At 42.3% G+C, this 18,450-nt stretch overlaps 1 protein-coding gene across 2 annotated transcripts in view; it reads right to left on the reverse strand.

The window, feature by feature from the left end:
• RCBTB1 (RCC1 and BTB domain containing protein 1) overlaps positions 1 to 18,450 on the reverse strand; it is a 52,486-nt gene that overhangs the window by 1,251 nt on the left and 32,785 nt on the right. For both annotated transcript variants that reach the window (XM_089519055.1, XM_089519056.1), the window contains exons 8-11: positions 15,959 to 16,149; positions 13,654 to 13,780; positions 11,773 to 11,924; positions 10,798 to 10,928 (exon numbers count right to left, since the gene is read on the reverse strand). In XM_089519055.1, the coding sequence (XP_089375181.1) occupies positions 10,798 to 10,928; positions 11,773 to 11,924; positions 13,654 to 13,780; positions 15,959 to 16,149 (601 nt within the window). The remainder of the gene's footprint in view (positions 1 to 10,797; positions 10,929 to 11,772; positions 11,925 to 13,653; positions 13,781 to 15,958; positions 16,150 to 18,450) is intronic.

Below are 18,450 nucleotides of genomic sequence, written 5' to 3' on the forward strand. Positions count from 1 at the left end.
AAGTTAGGTATTCAAGATTAAGGAATCACTTCCAAGTATACCATAATTGCAATTCTTTCTTCAAGCCACAAACCAACAGATACATGCAAATTGTGATGAAAACTTCCTTGTACGTGGGGGTACATAATTTTTAAACAAAGGCAGAGTTTAAAGTTTATTTGGTTTCTCTGATAATTTTGTTGCTATTTTAGTTTCCACTTTACATTTTATGTCCTCTTTGTAACACATGCACTGTGGAGGCTGTATCGGTGCCCTGAAACATAGAAATTTTATCACCTTCGTTCTGGCTGCTACAAGAACTGAAATAGCTGCTCACTGGAAGACACTTCTGAGCACTGGAAAAATTGTGGACTAGTTTGGAATACATAGTTACTTGGAAAAACTCTCCTACTCCATCAATTCTTGCAAAGGATAAAAAAAATCACACTCCTTTTTATGAGGACTGGTCAACTTCTATGTTACTGCTACCTCACATTTGCCTGGACCACTTTCAAGAATTGCAGATTTATGGAGAGACATTTTGTGCTTGATCTTGACACATCATGAAAGGCTCCTCACAGAAAGTGAACTTCTGTGTTTGTCCTAATCCGAACAACACTACCTGGATATAACTATCCTAATGGAATTGCCTGGTAAGTGTCCCTTATATGTGTTTTTCAATTAACTCAAATGTTGCTTGAACATTTTGTTGTTGCTGTTGTTGTTGATTTAGTATTCATTACATAACTGTAAAAAATAAAATTAAAAAAAATCAACTGGAAAGTCCAGAAAGAAACATATTTCCAGAAGTTACATAAAATCACAAAATCAGCTAACATGTACACTGTGACTCGGGAAAGGTGGCACCAAGAGAACACCAAAATGGTGAATTCTTTCACAAAATAGAAGCTCAAATATGGAGAAGCTCAAATATGGAGAACAAGAACACAGAACATACACAAAAGAAATGTCAACAGACAACTGAAGACCATACTGCTAACGTCGAGACCAATAATAAAATGTTCTTTACATTTATCAGCACCGGAAATTGACTAAAGGGGCAGTTAGACTGTTGAACGACAAGGCTGTTATAGCACTAAAGGAGGAGACAGTGAATAAATTATTTGTGCCTGTCCTTGTGGCAGAAAATGTAGGGTCAATGGAGAAGTTTGTTTTCTTCTGCTCCAAAGGGTATGACTCAAGCCAAATGATACACATTGCAAGAAAGGAGATTCTGACTAAACATTAGGAAGAACCTTCCTTGGAGTGTAGTGGAGTCTCCTTCCTTGGAGGTCTTTAAGCAGAGGCTGGATGGCCATCTGTCGGGTATGCTTTGTTTGAGAGTTCCTGCATGGCTGAATGGGGTTGGACTGGATGGGCCTTGTGGTCTCTTCCAACTCTAGGATTCTGTGATTCTAGCAGCAAGAGCTCTTTTGGTAGAGGAACAGACTATCTCAGAAGATGAGGTAGAACGGGATACTCCCTTGACTGGTTTTTTTCAAGACAGGCTGGACAGCCTTCTGCATGGATGTTTTTGCTATGGGTTCAGTGCATTAGCAGGAGGCTAGAACACGATATCTTCAAAAGGTGGTTGAACAAATGCAGAGGACTGGCTCTCACACAGCTATTATTCATGAAGGTATCTATCACCTCCGTGTATCTCAATACCATTTGCTGGGGAAGATGAACAACAATGACATGGTGCTGGTTGACTTCTGGGAACAGAATTTTGGACTAATGAGCCTTTGGTCTGATCCAGTGATGCTTATCTTATGTTCTATGACTATGCTGTGTTAATAAATGACACAGTAAAAATTACAATATACAGCAGATACGTATTGTAAGTGCTCTTTATTCCCCCCCCCCAAAAAAAAATACAAAATCTGTCTCTCATGATAATACATTCATTCAACTAGGTCCTGAATACTGCTAGAGAACTGTCTTATTGTATAGAACAATATATTCCTCACTTTAAACACACACCATCACACAGTATAATGTCTTTAAGAGTGGCAAAAGAAACAAACTGAAAGCCTTAGTTAAAGATTAATTTCTTTAAAAATTCAACAAAGCAATTAATCATGAGATATGAATACTAAATCACTGTGCTACTCTTGAGTTTGAAAGGTATACGTATTATATGCAACCAATGAACAAATGCAACACATAAGAGCACAGCTGGTAAAACAGGTGCTTTCACTAGCTCCAAGCACAAGGAGGAATACAGTGACAAGGCATCAAGGCAGAAAGGAGTTCAATAAACATGTTATGCACCTGTATAAATCATGCTTAACTTGTCTGTTGGTGCATTTAATTTACTAATAGTCACCTGAAGCCAAAACAGGCACAGTAAATCTGTTGAGAGTAAGCCTATAGAAACCTACAGTTCAAGAATTAAAACACCAGTGATGAAATCTTGCAAAATCCGAGTTTCTTCCAGCTCTGCTCCATCAGGTAAGTCTAAACTGTTGCAGAAAAATGATCTTCCACACCAGCAGCCATGTCCCGTAATTATTCCCCTAGCCATTCTGAAATGGCCTTTAAGCTAGCCCACTGCACTGTGGTGAACGGGGGATTGCCTGCCTTGCCTGTTAAGGTGATACTCCTTACACAAACCTGGAAGTACACTGGTGTAATGCTCCAATGGCCAGCATGGTGTAGTGTCAGACTAGAATTATGGGAGACCAAGGTTGAAATCCTCACTCAGCCATGGAAACCCACTGGGTGATCTTGAGCAAGTTAAAATCTCTCAGGCTAAGAGGAAAGCAATGGCAAACCTCTTCTGAACACATCCTGTGAAAAAAACTGAGATAGGTTCATCTTAGGGTCACCATAAGTCAGTAACAATATGAAGGCACACATAGAATCAGAGAGTTGGAAGAGACCACAAGGGCCATCCAGTCTAACCCCCTGCCATGCAGGAACTCATAACAGGCGACAGCTGTTCGGCCAAGAGGGAGCTCAGATCGGGTGTCCCTCAAGGTGCGATACTGTTGCCAATGCTATTCAACATTTACATGAAGCTGCTGGGTGAGATCATCCAGAGACATGTCTCGGACTGCTTCAGTGACCAAGGATGGCATCTCTCCTCTGAATGACTGTCGGAAGTCAGTAATGGATTGGATGAGGGAAAATAGACTTAAATTGAATCCAAATAAAACGGAGGTACTCGCTATAGGCAATCCCAATCCGGGAATGGTGATAAGATCCCCAGTTCTGGGCAGGGTCACATTTCCCCTAAAGGACTGTGTTCGTAGCTTGGGGGTGCTCCTTGACTCATCGCTTCACCTGTCGTCCCAGCCAGGAGTGCCCATTATCAGCTTTGGCTGATTCGCCAGCTACGACCCTTCCTGGAACGGGAAAACCTTGAAACGGTTGTACATTCGCTGGTAACCTCTCGTTTCGATTTCTGCAATGCGCTCTTCATGGAGCAACCCTTATGCCATGTTCGGAAGCTGCAACTGGTCCAAAACATGGCAGCCAGATTGGTGACTGGGAGTTCTAAGTTTGATTCTATCACACCTATTCTAAAATCCCTTCACTGGCTACCTATTAGCTTCCGGGCTCAGTATAAGGTGTTGGTTATCTATAAAGCCCTACATGGCCTGGGTCCAGCTTACCTGAGGGAACGCCTCCTCCCATATAATCCTTCCCGTACTCTCAGGTACTCTGGAAAGAACCTACTGCAGTTAGAGACGACTAGACTGGTAACTACTTCCCAGAGGATGTTTTCTGTTGTTGCTTCAAAAATTTGGAACACTCTGCCAGACGAGATCCGCCAACTAACATCTTTGGAGGCCTTTAAGAAGGCAATAAAAATGGATCTCTTCCGGTGGTCTTCCCAAATTGATCCCCTAAGCTCACTCTCCACTTGCTTAAATTGTTCTCTTCGGACTGATTCGTTCTTGACTGACTTTATTGCCCATTGTTTGGTAATTGCTTTTAATGTTAATTTTAGGGGGCGGGGGGGGGGGAGGAAGTGGGAATCTGGAGTCTAGTGCACTTTTATCCACTGTTTCTGTGCCTTTGATTTTACTGTTTTCTCTTTTATATGCTGTTACCCGCCTTGATCCAACACAGGGAGAGGCGGGTTATAAATCATCATCATCATCATCATCATCATCATCATCATCATCAAAGCATCCCCGAGAGATGGCCATCCAGCCTCTGTTTAAAGACCTCCAAGGAAGGAGACTCCATCATTCCACTGTTGAACAGCGCTTTCTGTCAGGAAGTTCCTCCTAATGTTTAGGTGGAATCTCTTTTCCTAAGCATGCATCCATTGTTCCATGTTCTAGTCTTCATCCTCAACAACAACAATACAACACAACAATTCTATCCAGTTTTGGAAAGGGACAAAAACTCAATACAGTACAAAAACTTGATGTACAAGGGCCACAGAGTAGAGAAGTGCTGGAATGAAGTCTGCAATTATAAACATCTGCACCACTGATGTCAGTAAATGTAGCCATGTCTTGGAAGATAGCCAAGTTAGATTGCTAGCAGAAGGGTGAATTCAAGGGCCTGCAACATAGTTTTCTCTGAAAAGCAATTTTTCCATGTACAGGATCACATAGTTGAACAAAACTGTGAGGTGTGAATGAAATACTGAGGTAAGGGGCAGGAACTTTCTATTTGAGCTGGAATGGAATCAGAATGCTGGCACATATCAAAGGTGGCAGAGTATATTTTAAACCAAACCTAGGGGAGAGCTGAAAGGATCTGGAGAACTTTTACTCTAGTCTGATTCATCCCTGGAGGATAGGATGCAAAAGGTATTTCAATGCCCATATGGAGCCAAGTTAGAATTTGCTAAAAGCATGTTAACAAAGGAGGACAAAAGGCAACATGGGAAAGGCAAAGAAATCTAAAGATACTGAATGGATGTAGATTTTTTTTTTTTTTTTGCTAAAACTAAAAACCTTCAAGCTAAGGTGGGAGAACTTTAGTGCTCAGTGTTAGAATATAAACACAGTGGACACAAAAGAAATCTGTTGGAACAGAGTGAATGGGATACTGTCATCTCTGGATACAAGGTTGTACAGAGAAGACAAGGGAAGGAAATAATGCAGAGCTGGTGTTGTTCAAAGAGAGCAAAATAAGCACAGCTCAAACATGACACCTTTGGGTCTGAGTCAATATACAAGCAGGGAAGCACCTACCACTACCAGTTTTATCATCACTTTCCTCATGTGGAAAATCAAAAGTCCAGATCCTCTTAGGCCTGTTACAGACAGCCAAAATAAAGCTGCTTCGAGTCACAGTGGAGGTATAGTGTTTCAATGATGCATGCGTCCTAAGAGATCAGAAGCCACACCAAAGCCACGCTCCAGTCCTTAGGGCTGGAGCGTGGCTTTGGTGCAACTTCTGGACTCTTAGGACGCATGCATCATTGAAACACCATACTTCCACTGTGACTCGAAGCAGCTTTATTTTGGCTGTCTGTAACAGGCCTTAGAGACTCTTGCTGAGCAAGGTTCATTGTGGTTATTCCTTGGTGAATTAGGGCACTCCTCAGTAAACTAGAGTGCCATTTGAACCCCACAGTGCAGAGAAAAAACACACAGGAATGACTAAGCCAACAGCCCATCACACCTGTCAGGTCAATGACAAATCATCAGCTCTTTCTACTGGAAAACCACTCAGAGCATTCAGGGACCTAATGGACTCTGTAAGTTTCCAGGGATAGATCATGTAATGGGTTTCTGATGTCTACAGGAAAAGTCTGGTATCATGAGACAAAAGATCACCAGAAAGTGATCTGCCAGTGTGATTCCTGCCCCTTAATATCCATATGGCTGTAAAACACCTAGCTAACAGAAACTATACTGCTAAAACACAAATGGTGTGTCCCTCCTCCATTTCTCTCTCAATGAAGATTAAGCCACACCTACTTGTCCATCTTTGCTCACTCTCATTCACTGTCAAAATACACATGCACAACTCATTCTGTCACACATAGCATTGTTCCCCCTCTGAAAAATTAAACAACCCCCAACCCATGCAACCTTTCCCTCCAGGATCACCCACCCCAAAAATCTCAACAGATTGTCATATAGCTATTTAATTCCATGGTCGTTGGTGAATGACTAAATGTTGAACTATTGGAGCAGGTAGGTAGTGAAGTCGTATTTTTAAAAAATTGACTTCTAGGGAAAAGATAAAAAGAATTCCAAAAGAAAAAGAACTGGATTGGAGAAGGAATAATTTATTCCTTCTTTATGTTGAAAATAAATAAGAATTAGAATACTACTCTCTTCTCTCTGCAACAGCCCTTTAGATATTTAAAGAGGGCAATCATGTCACCCCGCAGTCTTCTCTTCACTAGGCTGAACATGCCCAACTCCATATTTTGTTCTCCATATCATCCTTTTTGCCCTCCTCTGCATCCATTCCAACTTGTCTATCTCCTTCTTAAAATGAGGCATCCAGAACTGAGCACAGTACCCCAGATGAAGACTGACCATCTGTCAGAACCAGTTAAGATCAAGTATAATGTTAGAACTATGCAGTTATTTAATATATATATTGATCTAGATAGTTCTCTGTGTTGAGATATTGCACAGTGCTGGGGGTTGGGAAGATAAGGTGGAATATTAAGGGTGAGGTTTGGCTTGGTGATGGGGTTTGGAATGTGGGATAAAATGTAACGGTCCTTCAACGTTAAGGTGGCTGGTTGCAGTGGTGGTTTGGTTTAAAAGAAGGAATTTTTCCCTGTGCTTTCAGATTCTGCAAAGATGTGCTTGAGGTTATTTCTGCTGTGCATCTTACAATAAACTTTTTTGTTTTACAGTAAGTCGGTTGTGGATCATTAGCCTGAGGTTGCCAAATCTCAGAGTTTGCAGAATCTCACTAAATGCTTCAAGAAGAACCGATGCAGGAAGAGACAAGCCAAGTTCAACTGGGACCCCGAACAGCTCCCCTTCTTCCTGGCCCAGGTCACGGAGTTCATGCGAACCAGGGGAGAGTACTTCCCTGATGAAGCCGAAAAGGTGCGGTGTGTAGCTGGAAGGCTGGAGGGCCAGGCGGCCCAGGGGAAGGGCCGTCCAAGCCCAAAACTGCAGTGGAGACTGAGAAGCAGCGGCGCATGAGGCTGGGGCTCTGCTTGGCATGTGGGGGAAAAGGCCACCTGATCACAGCGTACCCGGAAAAAGCCAGCACCAAAGGGGCGACTAGAACACTGCCAAGCACCGTCGGAGGAGGCGGCAGGGGAAACACGGGGCAGGCGGCTCAACCAGAACAAGGAAAGCAGCGAGTCAGCAAAAGCCCAGCGGACCAGCCGCGGGAACGGGACATACCAGAGGTGGTGAGTGGGGGAATGCCACTTTACTTCTTGGAGGTAAAGTTGGGACATAAAGTCAAAGGGACTACCAGTAAGATCTTGGCCGCATTGGACTCGGGCTGTACCCGCTGTTTAATAAGCCAGAGATTGGTACAAGCCCTAAGGATTGGCCAAGAGCCTCTACAGGAGGCTATTCCGTTTTTCCAAATGGACAGGACTTTGATGGGGGGTTAACACATTCAGAAGCAAACTGAAGACCTAACCTTAAAAACTGCAGATCATTGGGAACAGTTCCAATTCGTGGTGGGACCTACCCATGGATGTGATGTGGTATTGGGCATAGACTGGTTGGAGTTCCATAACCCTGAGATCAACTGGAAGATTAAACAGATGGTGTTCAGTGATCCAGAGTGCCGAGAACATGTGAGCCCAGATGAAGGTCCAACCTCTGCCACCAACCGGGCCATGACCGTGACTTTGACCGGGCTCTATAGTAGAACCGGGTTGGCGGACCCACTGCAGCCAGTGTTTTTAGTGAACTGAAAGAAGTGTTTGAAGAAAGAGAGCGTGATTTATGAACCCCCCCCCCACCGGGATACAGAATGCGCTACAGAGATTAGCCCAGGGGCGATTCCCCCCATGCCCAAGATGTACCCGATGACTCCCAGGGAGATGAACATGCTGAAAGAATTCATTGAGAAGAACCGAGCCAGGGATTTTATTCGGCCTTCTAGTTCACCTTTTGGGGCTCCAGTGTTTTTCAGAGAAAAGAAAGATGGGTCCCTCAGACTGGTGACGGATTACAAAAACTTAAATGCCATTAGCACCTGCAGCAAATACCCCTGGCCTTTAATGAAAGACACGTTGAGTCAGTTGTCCACAGGCAAAATCTTCACTAAGTTGGATTTGAGGGATGCATATTTCCGAGTGAGAATTAAGGAAGGGGATGAATACAAGACGGCATTTCATTGTCCACTAGGAGCCTTTGAATATTTAGTTCTCCCATTGGTTTATCGGGGGGGGGGGGGGGAGCTGCCTGTTTCATGAAGCTGATCCACAAAGTGCTGCATGACATGCTCTTTGATGAGGTGTTAGTATATCTGGATGATATCCTGATCTACTCCCAAGATTTGGACAGCCACATCCAATTAGTAAAAAGGGTGTTGAAAAGATTGCTGGAACACAAATTGTATGTAAAATTGTCTAAGTGCCATTTTCATACAGATAATTTGGATTTTTTGGGATACAGAGTATCCACGCAGGGGCTCCAAATGGATCCACATAAGGTTCAGGATGTTATGAACTGGCCAGAGCCAAAAACCCGGAAACAAGTGCAAAGATTTTTGGGGTTTGCCAATTTTTACCAACAGTTCATCCCAAACTTTGCTCAGGTGGCTCTGCCCATAACTAACTTGTTAAAGACCAAAACCGAAGGACAGGGAAATGAGCTTGGGTCGAGCCCAGACAGGGCCGACAAGCCAAAACCACCCACTAAAATTAATTGGTCTAGAGAATGTACGGAAGCCTTTGTGGCACTAAAGCGATTGTTCAGCTCTGAACCCATCTTGAAGCACCCTGATCCCAAACAGCCGTTCATTGTACAGGTTGATGCCTCTAACTCGGCCGTGGGGGCTGTGCTGCTACAAAAAGATGACGAGGGAAAGCTCAGACCATGCGCTTACCTGACCAAAAAGTTTGACTCCACCCAGGAGGCTTGGCCTTGCTAGGAAAAGGAAGCGTTTCCAATAAAATAGGCTTTAGAGTCATGGAGGCAATTCTTAGAAGGTGCGCCCCACCAATTTGAGGTGTGGACTGACCACCGAAACCTCAAGGCCTTGCAGACGCCAAGGCGCTTAAGCCCCAAACAGCATCGTTGGGCCAAGGATTTTTACAAATTCAATTTTGTCATCAAATTTATCCCTGGACAGAACAATGTTTTGGCTGATGCCTTGTCCAGAATGCATATGTCTGGAGGGAGAGAGGAACCCGAAAAGCAGGTGTTATTCACCCCTCAACAGCTCAGTCTGGGGGTGACGACACGCAGCCAGTCCAAACGTGAGAGTGAACAACTGACCCAGACCCTAGACCCTCTGCTGGGGGAGATAATCCAGGCATATGGGGAGGATAAGGACTTACCAGAGTTGGTGGCTGAACTGCAAAAAACGGAGCAAGGGGTTTGGTGTAAAGGGGAAAAAATATGTGCCAAATTCCTTGAGATTAAAGGTGATGGTGATGTGCCACGATGTCAAGGCGGCGGGACATTGGGGGTTTGTGAAAACTTGTGCTAAAATGTAACGGTCCTTCAAGGTTAAGGTGGCTGGTTGCCGTGGTGATAGAGTCATGGGTTGGTTTAAAAGAAGGAATTTTTCCCTGTGCTTTCAGATTCTGCAAAGACGTGCTTGAGGTTACTTCTGCTGTGTATCTTACAATAAACTTTTTTGTTTTACAGTAAGTCAGTTGTGGATCATTAGCCCGAGGTTTCCTAATCTCACACCATCCCTGAACATAGTGGGACGAATACTTCCTTTGCCTTGGAAACTATGGTTCTATTAATGGAAATTTAAAAATTTTTGCCTTTTTTTACTGTAGCATCATATTGCTAGTACATGCTTTGCCTTATGATCAACAATAATCCTTAGGTGCTCTTCACATGTACTGCTGCTATGCCAAGTATCCCCCCACCATACATACACATTTGATTTTTATGTAATAAATTATAATTTTTACATTTGTCCTAATGAACTTAATTATATTAGTTTCACTCCAATCCTATAGTTTATTAGTAGTTTATTTTGAATTCTGTTCCTATCTTTCAATGTACAGTATTAGCTGCCTTTCAGTTTTGTTTCATCTGCAAACTTGATAAGGATTCTCTCCAACCCATCATCTAAGTCACTGATAAAAATACTGAAGAGTGTTGGCCCCAGGACACAACTGTGTGATACAAAAGTCTTCCCTCCTGTTTGAAGGGCAGTCACTGGTGATGATTCTCTGAATATGTCTTGAACTGCAGTTCATATCAGCTCCAGCTAGCATGGGCAAGGATGAGGCGTCAGTGGATATAAAATGTAAGTCATTTGGATACCAATGAGTTGGGGAAGGCAGACATATCTGAATATGCTAGTTAAAAGGCTCATACACATAGTCTGATTGATCATCCAAATTAAATCTAGCAGCTGACACTGACAGCCTCCATGGTGATCAAGAATTCAAGTGCGATAGCATCTAGTGATTTCTATGTAAGAGATTCCTTGCCTGAAAACTATGTGCTGGAAACGCAAAGAAAAAGAGCGTACCAAACTGTTCTTAACTAGCAACCTCAATGAAGTCATCTTTGCTTACTAAACTACAGTATTCATTTCCCTACAAAACTGTTGTTCTTCATGGATCTACGGAAGAGATTACATGGATTCCATTTCTGTTTATAAGGCTGCATAATCTGGTGGTTGTTGTTCATGGGGGCAAAGGGGGAGGGGAAACACTGCCATCCCTAGAGGCTCTATCACCCCAGTTAACAAGTTTAAGCTCTAGTTTACCTCTGCATCATAGCGCACTGCTGCAGAGAGCAATGAGAAAGCATTTTCCACCGTGATTCCTCTTTTGATAAGATGCTGACACAGTTTTTTCAATCTGTTTTCACAGTATGATGTAGCCAAATCCAGGAGCCCTGAAATCAAGATGCCATATTAACATTTTAAATTCCTCTACCCTTACAGAACCAAAGCAACATTGCTCTGTACACTGGCTATCAGACTTAGATCCAAAGTACACTGCAGAAATAATCCACTTTGACACCACTCTAACTGTCCTGGCTCAATGCTAGGAAATCCTGGGAACTGTAGTTTATTTTGGCACCAGAGCTCTCTAAAAGCTAAATGTCACACAAAATTACAGTTCCCAGAAATCCCTAGCATTGAGCCAGGGCAGTTAAAGCAGTCTCAAACTGCAGTGTGGTTTGGACCACAGAAAACAGAACTGTAAGATTAAAAGCCTTTTATAATCTGAAGAAATGAAACCACCCCCCTGCCACAGCCAACAGGAGGCAGAACACAATTATACAAGGTACCTCCACTTAAGAGGAATTTCCAGTGGTAGGAAAGGCATGTAGATTGGGGTATATGAGCACAGAACTCAGCAAAATCATGGGACTTTGGTGTAAACCTTTTTCTCAAAGTACATATTCTCTATGTAAGCAAATTGTAATTTTGAGCAACCATTTAAAAAATATATCACATAGGGCAACTCATTTGAAGCAAGATCCTCTGCTACCATCAATTCACTACAGGCCAAGATCAAGGGTCAAGAGAGAGAAGAGAGGCACCAAAAACTGCTAGAGTATTTTCAGCATGTTCCAGTCCTCCCAGTAAAACTAAGGCTCATGAGGTTCAGCAGTTATGGACTAAGTGTACCCAGTTCAGAGCATCTCTGGGGACATTTGTTTCATCTGTCTTTCAGTTCCCCAGAACATCTTATTCCCCCTTCCATAATATTGCCCAAGGCCCCAGTGCTACCTATAGCATCTTCAGGTGGCAGGTCAACGCTGTCTGTGTACAGGTACTTTAGAAAAGCACGGTATACTGGATAGGAAAACTGGTCTATTTCTATCACTTCTTTCATATCCTCATTCCAGTACGACTGGAACATAGTACGGAAGTGTTCACATCTGCAACAAAAAGTATGAAGAACTTGGGACACACTCTTTTCAAGGCAGTTTACCGCTTTCCTTCGGGTTTTGTCCAGCATTTTTTGATCACACAAAATCCTACAAGTATGCCTAATTAGAGCAAAGCCCCTGAATTAATTTCTGAATGGGGAGACAATATTTATCTAAATTGCTGCCTGCTTATTTTAACCAATTCTATTTTATATTGTTTTATATGTATTTTCTAGAATGTATGCCACTGGCAGGTTTTATTTTTATTGATTTGATCATTTGTATGTACAGCGCTGTGTACATTTACAGCGCTATACAAATAAACTATAACAACAACAACAACAACAAACCCCACTGGTTCAATAAGTCTACTCCAGTTGGAGTTCTATAGTTTAACAGGAGTCAGTTCAACAGGATTCAGGCCAGAAGCAGCAACTACCCATATATACTCAACTATAAGTCGACCTCATATATAAGTCGAGGGCAGGTTTTGGGGGCAAAATTATGGATTTTGATATGACCCTTGGATAAGTCGAGGGTAAAACGTAAGGGAAGGCAACAAAGGATCTAAATGATGGAGCAAAGGAAAACAATGTCAAAGAACCTACAAAATTCGGGCAGGCATAATGGTTTTGGCTCACACTAAAGGATGGATGGAAGAGAAAGCAGAGAGAGGTCAGTGCTTCCAGGACAGATTGCACTCTTGCCTTTCACCAGGGACAGTTCTCTTTTTAATAAGAGTTAAAGTATAGTATTTACATTGACCTGTGGATAAGTCAACCTAGGTTTTTAGGGTCAATTTTGTGACTAAAATTTCTAGACTTATACATGAGTATATACGTTAACCATTCTTCAAGAATTGCTCGTCTTCTTACCTGAACTCACTCCTCCCCAGTATTTTCATGCATGCGTACTATGGCAATGGATTGTGCCCACAAGGGGTGTTATGCAAGCAGAAAGCACTTCAATTCATGCCCCCCTGGTTCACAAGAACGGGGGGAGGGGGGAGATAACACTCTTCTCAACAACAAAACTGGAAATCTTCCAGTTCACTTCCAGTTAATTTTACTGGAACACCTCCCCTCCCCCTCATCTGTCTCTCTCCTTTTTTGTGGGAGGAGATGGGGGCCTACTGACCACAAAAGACACAACTACCACTTCTGGAAATATCCAGGGATGGGAAAGAAAGTATTCTGGGCAGAAAAAATATTTTTGGGGGTGGCAGGGGTCATGCACCACAAAAAACAGCGTTGAGGGTCAGTGTGTAGCCCATGGCTACTCTCTCTCCCACCCATCCCTGCACTAACAGAACAGACATTGCTGGGAATCTGAATGCCCATTCTCTATATACAGTAGCTCCCACATTTGGTCCACAGGCTTTAGGGACTCTCTGGAAGGGACTTGGGTGTATACAGAGAGCTTCAAGAGGAAGAGAGCAGTGCAAACTCTTGAAAAATAGTATGTTATTTTTCAAAGCCATATTTTTCCATGACCAAAGTACAGTGGGGTCATAGCCTCAGAAGTGAGATTTTGTCCAATGCATTACATTTTAAAGCAAATACAGAAACAAATGAAAGCACTAGGCCAATATGTTTTCTGTTAAGACCTACTGTCAACTTTCCAAATGTAATCAACTCTACATAATGTCATTAATAAATGAATTAATAAGATATTTTGAACATCAGATTGTCTCTTGGGTTATTAGAGCTACTATTAGGTTATTTAACATAAATATCACCTGATTTTCAAGACAGCTTTATGTACATAGATGAACTTTCCATCTACTCTAAATTTTAGATCCGAGGTTTCAGGGCTATCAAATTCTCTTTTCAGGGACTCTGTCACTGTTAGGAAGTCTTCATGCTCTGCAAAGATGAAACATCAGAACAATAAAAACAATGCACAGTTTACACACAGAAGAACTCACAGCTTGGAAAATAGCAGGTCTACAATAGCACCCCTCAATTAAAGCCTGGACTCCATAACAGGAAAAGCTAATTGAAGATAAAAATATGTACATCTTCCATCTTGATTTCTACCCCAAGGTCTTGAGGCAGATATGGTAACTGAGTTCACCAAATACAGAGATGAAATACACAGCAACAAACAAATCACGTTCTTTTGCAAATTCTGTTTCTTTTGTTTCTAAGCATTTGCCCTAGTGAGCAGGTAAACCAAGATCTCAGACTAGCCACTGCAAATGGGTGCATTTTGACAATGGTACAAGCCAAGAAACCGTGGAACCCCTGGCATGCCATTATAGCAGCTGGCTGAGACAAGCTGCCCCACAGCTCTGGATTACAGCTGGAGTGGCAAAACAAGGGGCAGGAAATGTGCAGAGCCTGGTCCACTATGAAGGCCTTTTTACAATCTCCCCCAACCATTACTTTTTCACTCAAAATGACCTTTGTGCCATCAGAGAACGTATGGGCTAAAATGTCACATGTCTGTACCCTTCTTTCTGGGCTACCGCCAAACCAGTTGTGACTTCTAGCTCACTTTCTGCTTTTTTCTGGGCTTAAAACAATCACAAGGAGGAAATCCTCCCTGCCATTTCCTGAAAGAGTCCAGGGAGGCACATTTTTATTCAAGCAAATGTTTGGAGAAAGGGGAAAGGGGTGCAGCTTTTCATGGGCTGGTAAGAGGTGTGCTGGGCCCCTGAACTTTGGAATAATTGCTCACTCTTGTGCTGAACAAACTCAGAGGGTTGCTTATTGTGTCATCCAAATGTGGGAATTCTGACAGAAGAGAAACAAATTACAGCAAAGCACCAAAGTTTGAAAAACACAACAAACAAGCTATGAAGTAAAGTTTAGTGATATGGTCACCTGTTCCTGTTGCAGGGGGCAACAGGGTACAATGTGCTCACCATTCTATTCATGTTCAATACATCAGAGTTTCAATGATCTCCTGTTTTGTTCCTGTTGGGCAGCTAAGGCCAATTAGTGATTAAAATCATCACTGCAGTCTACTCACTGACTTGAGTGGGAGCTAGCACCAGCATTTTAAAAAATATCCTTTTGACTTCCCCTCAACTTGCTACACTTCCCACTTTATGCTTGGGCACTCCTGACAGTGTTGAGGGCTACATTTTGGCACCAGCAACTGCTGTAGGCGACATCAGGGAGGGGAGCTTTTTACAAAATTAAAGGAAAGGGAGAAGATGCTTGCAGCTGTATAGTGAGCCCATGGTATCTGCTGGGTTCCAGGAGCCCACATGGATACCAAAATCCATGAATGCTCAGGTCCAATTAAATACAACAACATAGTAAAATGGGCATAAATGGCAAAATCAAGATTTCCTTTTCGGAATTTATACATTTTTTGAATATTTTCATGCCATGGATGGTTGAATCTGTGGGTAAAGAATCAGTGGATACAGAGAGCCACCTGTAAGTTCTGCTGTAACATGATAGTTGCATTCCTTATAAAGTCAGTGCTACATAAAATCATGCTCTAAAAGTAAAAAGACTTATGGGAGACATAGGGTCAAGTGAAGATTTCAAAAAATATTAATAATAGTTAAGATATTCATTTGCCACACATGTTAATTAATAAATTTTAATTGTAAACTCATACAATCCAAAAATATAAGGATAAGTATTTATGGGCAGGGGTGGGCAAAGTATGCCCCCCAAGCCTCTGGAGCCCTCCCTGAAAATTAGAAAGACCCCCAATTAGTCTGGAAAAACAGACATTATAGCAGAACTTACTATATAGAGTTGGTTCACAAACGGAGTTTCAACAATATGAGCTGGTACAATACAAATAAAATATATGGAGAGCAGTAGCAATAAAAACAAGTACAGTTATGCCCCATATAAAAGACACAGCTTCTGCCATTTTCAGAATTTGTAAGCTTTTTCATTCTGTGGCAGGCATTACGCAACACTCTCCTCTTCCCAATTATGCTAACTCACAACATGCCCCTAGAATAGAAAAGGGTGTGTTGTTGGACAGCAACTTCCATCATCACTCACTGATGGGACATGCAGCAAAGGGAGCCACAGACCTCAGAAGAAGTTGCCCAGGTAAGCACTTACCTACTGAGAGAAGACGCCACATAACAGCAGGTGTAGAAAAACATGCAAACACATCGTCAGTGCAAGAAAAGTGGGTCACATGTGGGAGAACCACTGACTGGCCCCGGCACTGACCCCACATGTAGACTAGGCCATTTTGTGTCTTGGCAGCAGAAGTGTGAGCAGAATGGCAAGCAGCAATCTCTACAATTCTGGAAAGGAACTACAAATTAATTAACCCATAATCCTGGTCATTTACAGCAAAGAAAAAAATAGTTAACACTCAGCATTTATTATGTACCAGAAAAATTTCAGAATTACAAATTACAAGTGTCATAATCCTAGACTTGTAGGGCATGTGTGCTTTGTTGTGACACATGGTAGTTCAGTCCTGTAATACCCATACCGTTATTGCTGAAAAAAGAATGAATTCATTAACAGTTTATCTTAAAAAATATAGATATATATTGACTTGAGGATGTTTATCATGCAACTACATGGCAAACTACCCAAGAAAAGAATGTTCATAGATTTAACATGCTTTTAATCTTATTGTAGATTGTTATATTTTAAAATGTTCTAAATGAATTTTTATTTACACCAACCTCAGATTTTCAGCTAGATGGTGAGATATAAATAAATTAATAGATTTTAAAAACTGGTTGTCAGCTGTAACTGTGATTCTTCAAGTGGTCACTTGTGAATTCACATTCAGGGCCTGCAAAGAGATCTTTAGGAGCTTCTAGAGCTGCATTTTGTCAGTAACCCTGGCACTTCACCCACACAGGTATAATCCATATGGTTTTGTGAAACTGAATTCCAAGTCCACCATTTCTTAATTGTGACTATGTAGCTGCTCAGCAGAGTTCCAGGAAAGGAATCTCTCTGAGATACCTTGACAAAGTGGAGAGTGCCTGAGTCAGGTAAGTTTTGATACCTTGTGGAAGAGGTTTCCCAGTAAGGGATTAGGCGAAGTGGATAGTGTTCACCACTCAGTCAGAAAGACATCAAGGTGACAAGCAGCTGAGACTTCCTAAATTGCTTTGTCCGAGATATGTAAAACAAGGGTGCCTGTCTAGCATCTGGGATGTGAAGGGTGTGCTTGAGATTAAAAGATGGAGGAAGAAGCACCAGTAGCTGGTTAAGAAGGAAAGCAGAAGTCACCTTTGGGATGAAAGAGATGTCTCTGGAAAGACCATCTTGTCCCCATGAAAGGACAAGTAAGGCAGATCCATTCTGGCCCTACGGGCTTGTGATAGCAACAAGGAATGCTGTCTTCCAGAAAAGCAGGTAGAGAGTACAGGATGCCATTGGTTCAAAGGGCACACTAAAAGCTTAAGCAAGGACCAATGACAGGCTCCACATAGGCAGCAGTCCACAGTTAGGAGGATGAAAGTCTAGGTAGCCCCTCAAGAAATTCTTTATGCCACTGAAGCTATATGAAGGGGTTATTCTAGGTTGCAAAACCTGCATCTGGAGGGTCCCTTCCTATTGAAATACCTTAAGATGGGAAGCTCTATTTCACCACACTTCCCAAGTAAAGATCTGGCAAAATAAGCATGAGTCAACCACCCTGTCTTCACCCAGGTAGAGGAGACAATATGCATGACTGTACAAAAATGTGATCCTCTACCCACAGCCTATACACTTCTTGAAGAAAATCTTAAGGCCATGAGCCCCTGGAGAGCAAAAAAACCTGACCAACTGAGAAATGCCAAATTCCTGAGACTTCTTAACGATCCTATCATGAAAAGAGATTCCAGCTCAATATTAGGAGAAACTTCTTGACAATAAGGGCTGTTCAACAGTGGAACACACTCCCTCGGAGAGTGGTGGACTCTTTGGAGGTCTTTAAACAGAGGCTGGATGGCCATCTGTCAGGTATGTTTTGACTGAGAGTTCCTGCATAGCAGGGGGTTGCACTGGATGGCCCTTGTGGTCTCTTCCAACTTTACGATTCTATGATGTTGGTAACAAAGGCACTAGGTTTCAGTGGTTCATAGGTTTATACGTATGTGGCAAGGGAGCAGGCTTATCACCAAAATGCAGCACTAGAGGCTCCCAGAGATCTCTGCACATGCATAGAATGATCCATATATCATAGACACCACAAAGAAGAAGAACGTGTGACATACTTATTATATCTCTCCTTATCTATATAGAAAATAAGACTTTTCAGAGTAACTATCACACAACTATTTTCAACATGTTTCATGCACTGGGTAGCCTCCATTTTGTGGTGGGAGACAGTGCCCTAGCAGAACTCCTACGTGTACACATGGATTTTTGAGAGAGGACAGGAACAAAATTCATCTTCTTCTAGACTTTGACCCCACTGTGGGAAATAACATTCAGCAGGTGCCCACAGTATTAGGTGTCAAGGAACCCTGAATTTCCTGCTCTTCAGCATATGCAATTTCTATCTCTGCATGTTTATTCTATTCAGAATGTGAGCTGTTAGATAGCTCTGGGATGGAAGATTAACATTTCTCTTGGTTACTGCTTCCTGGTAC

This window comes from Sceloporus occidentalis, unplaced genomic scaffold (assembly GCF_023333645.1).
Source record: "Sceloporus occidentalis isolate IW3139 unplaced genomic scaffold, rSceOcc1.0.p SCAF_4, whole genome shotgun sequence".
Taxonomy (NCBI): Eukaryota; Metazoa; Chordata; class Lepidosauria; order Squamata; family Phrynosomatidae; genus Sceloporus; species Sceloporus occidentalis.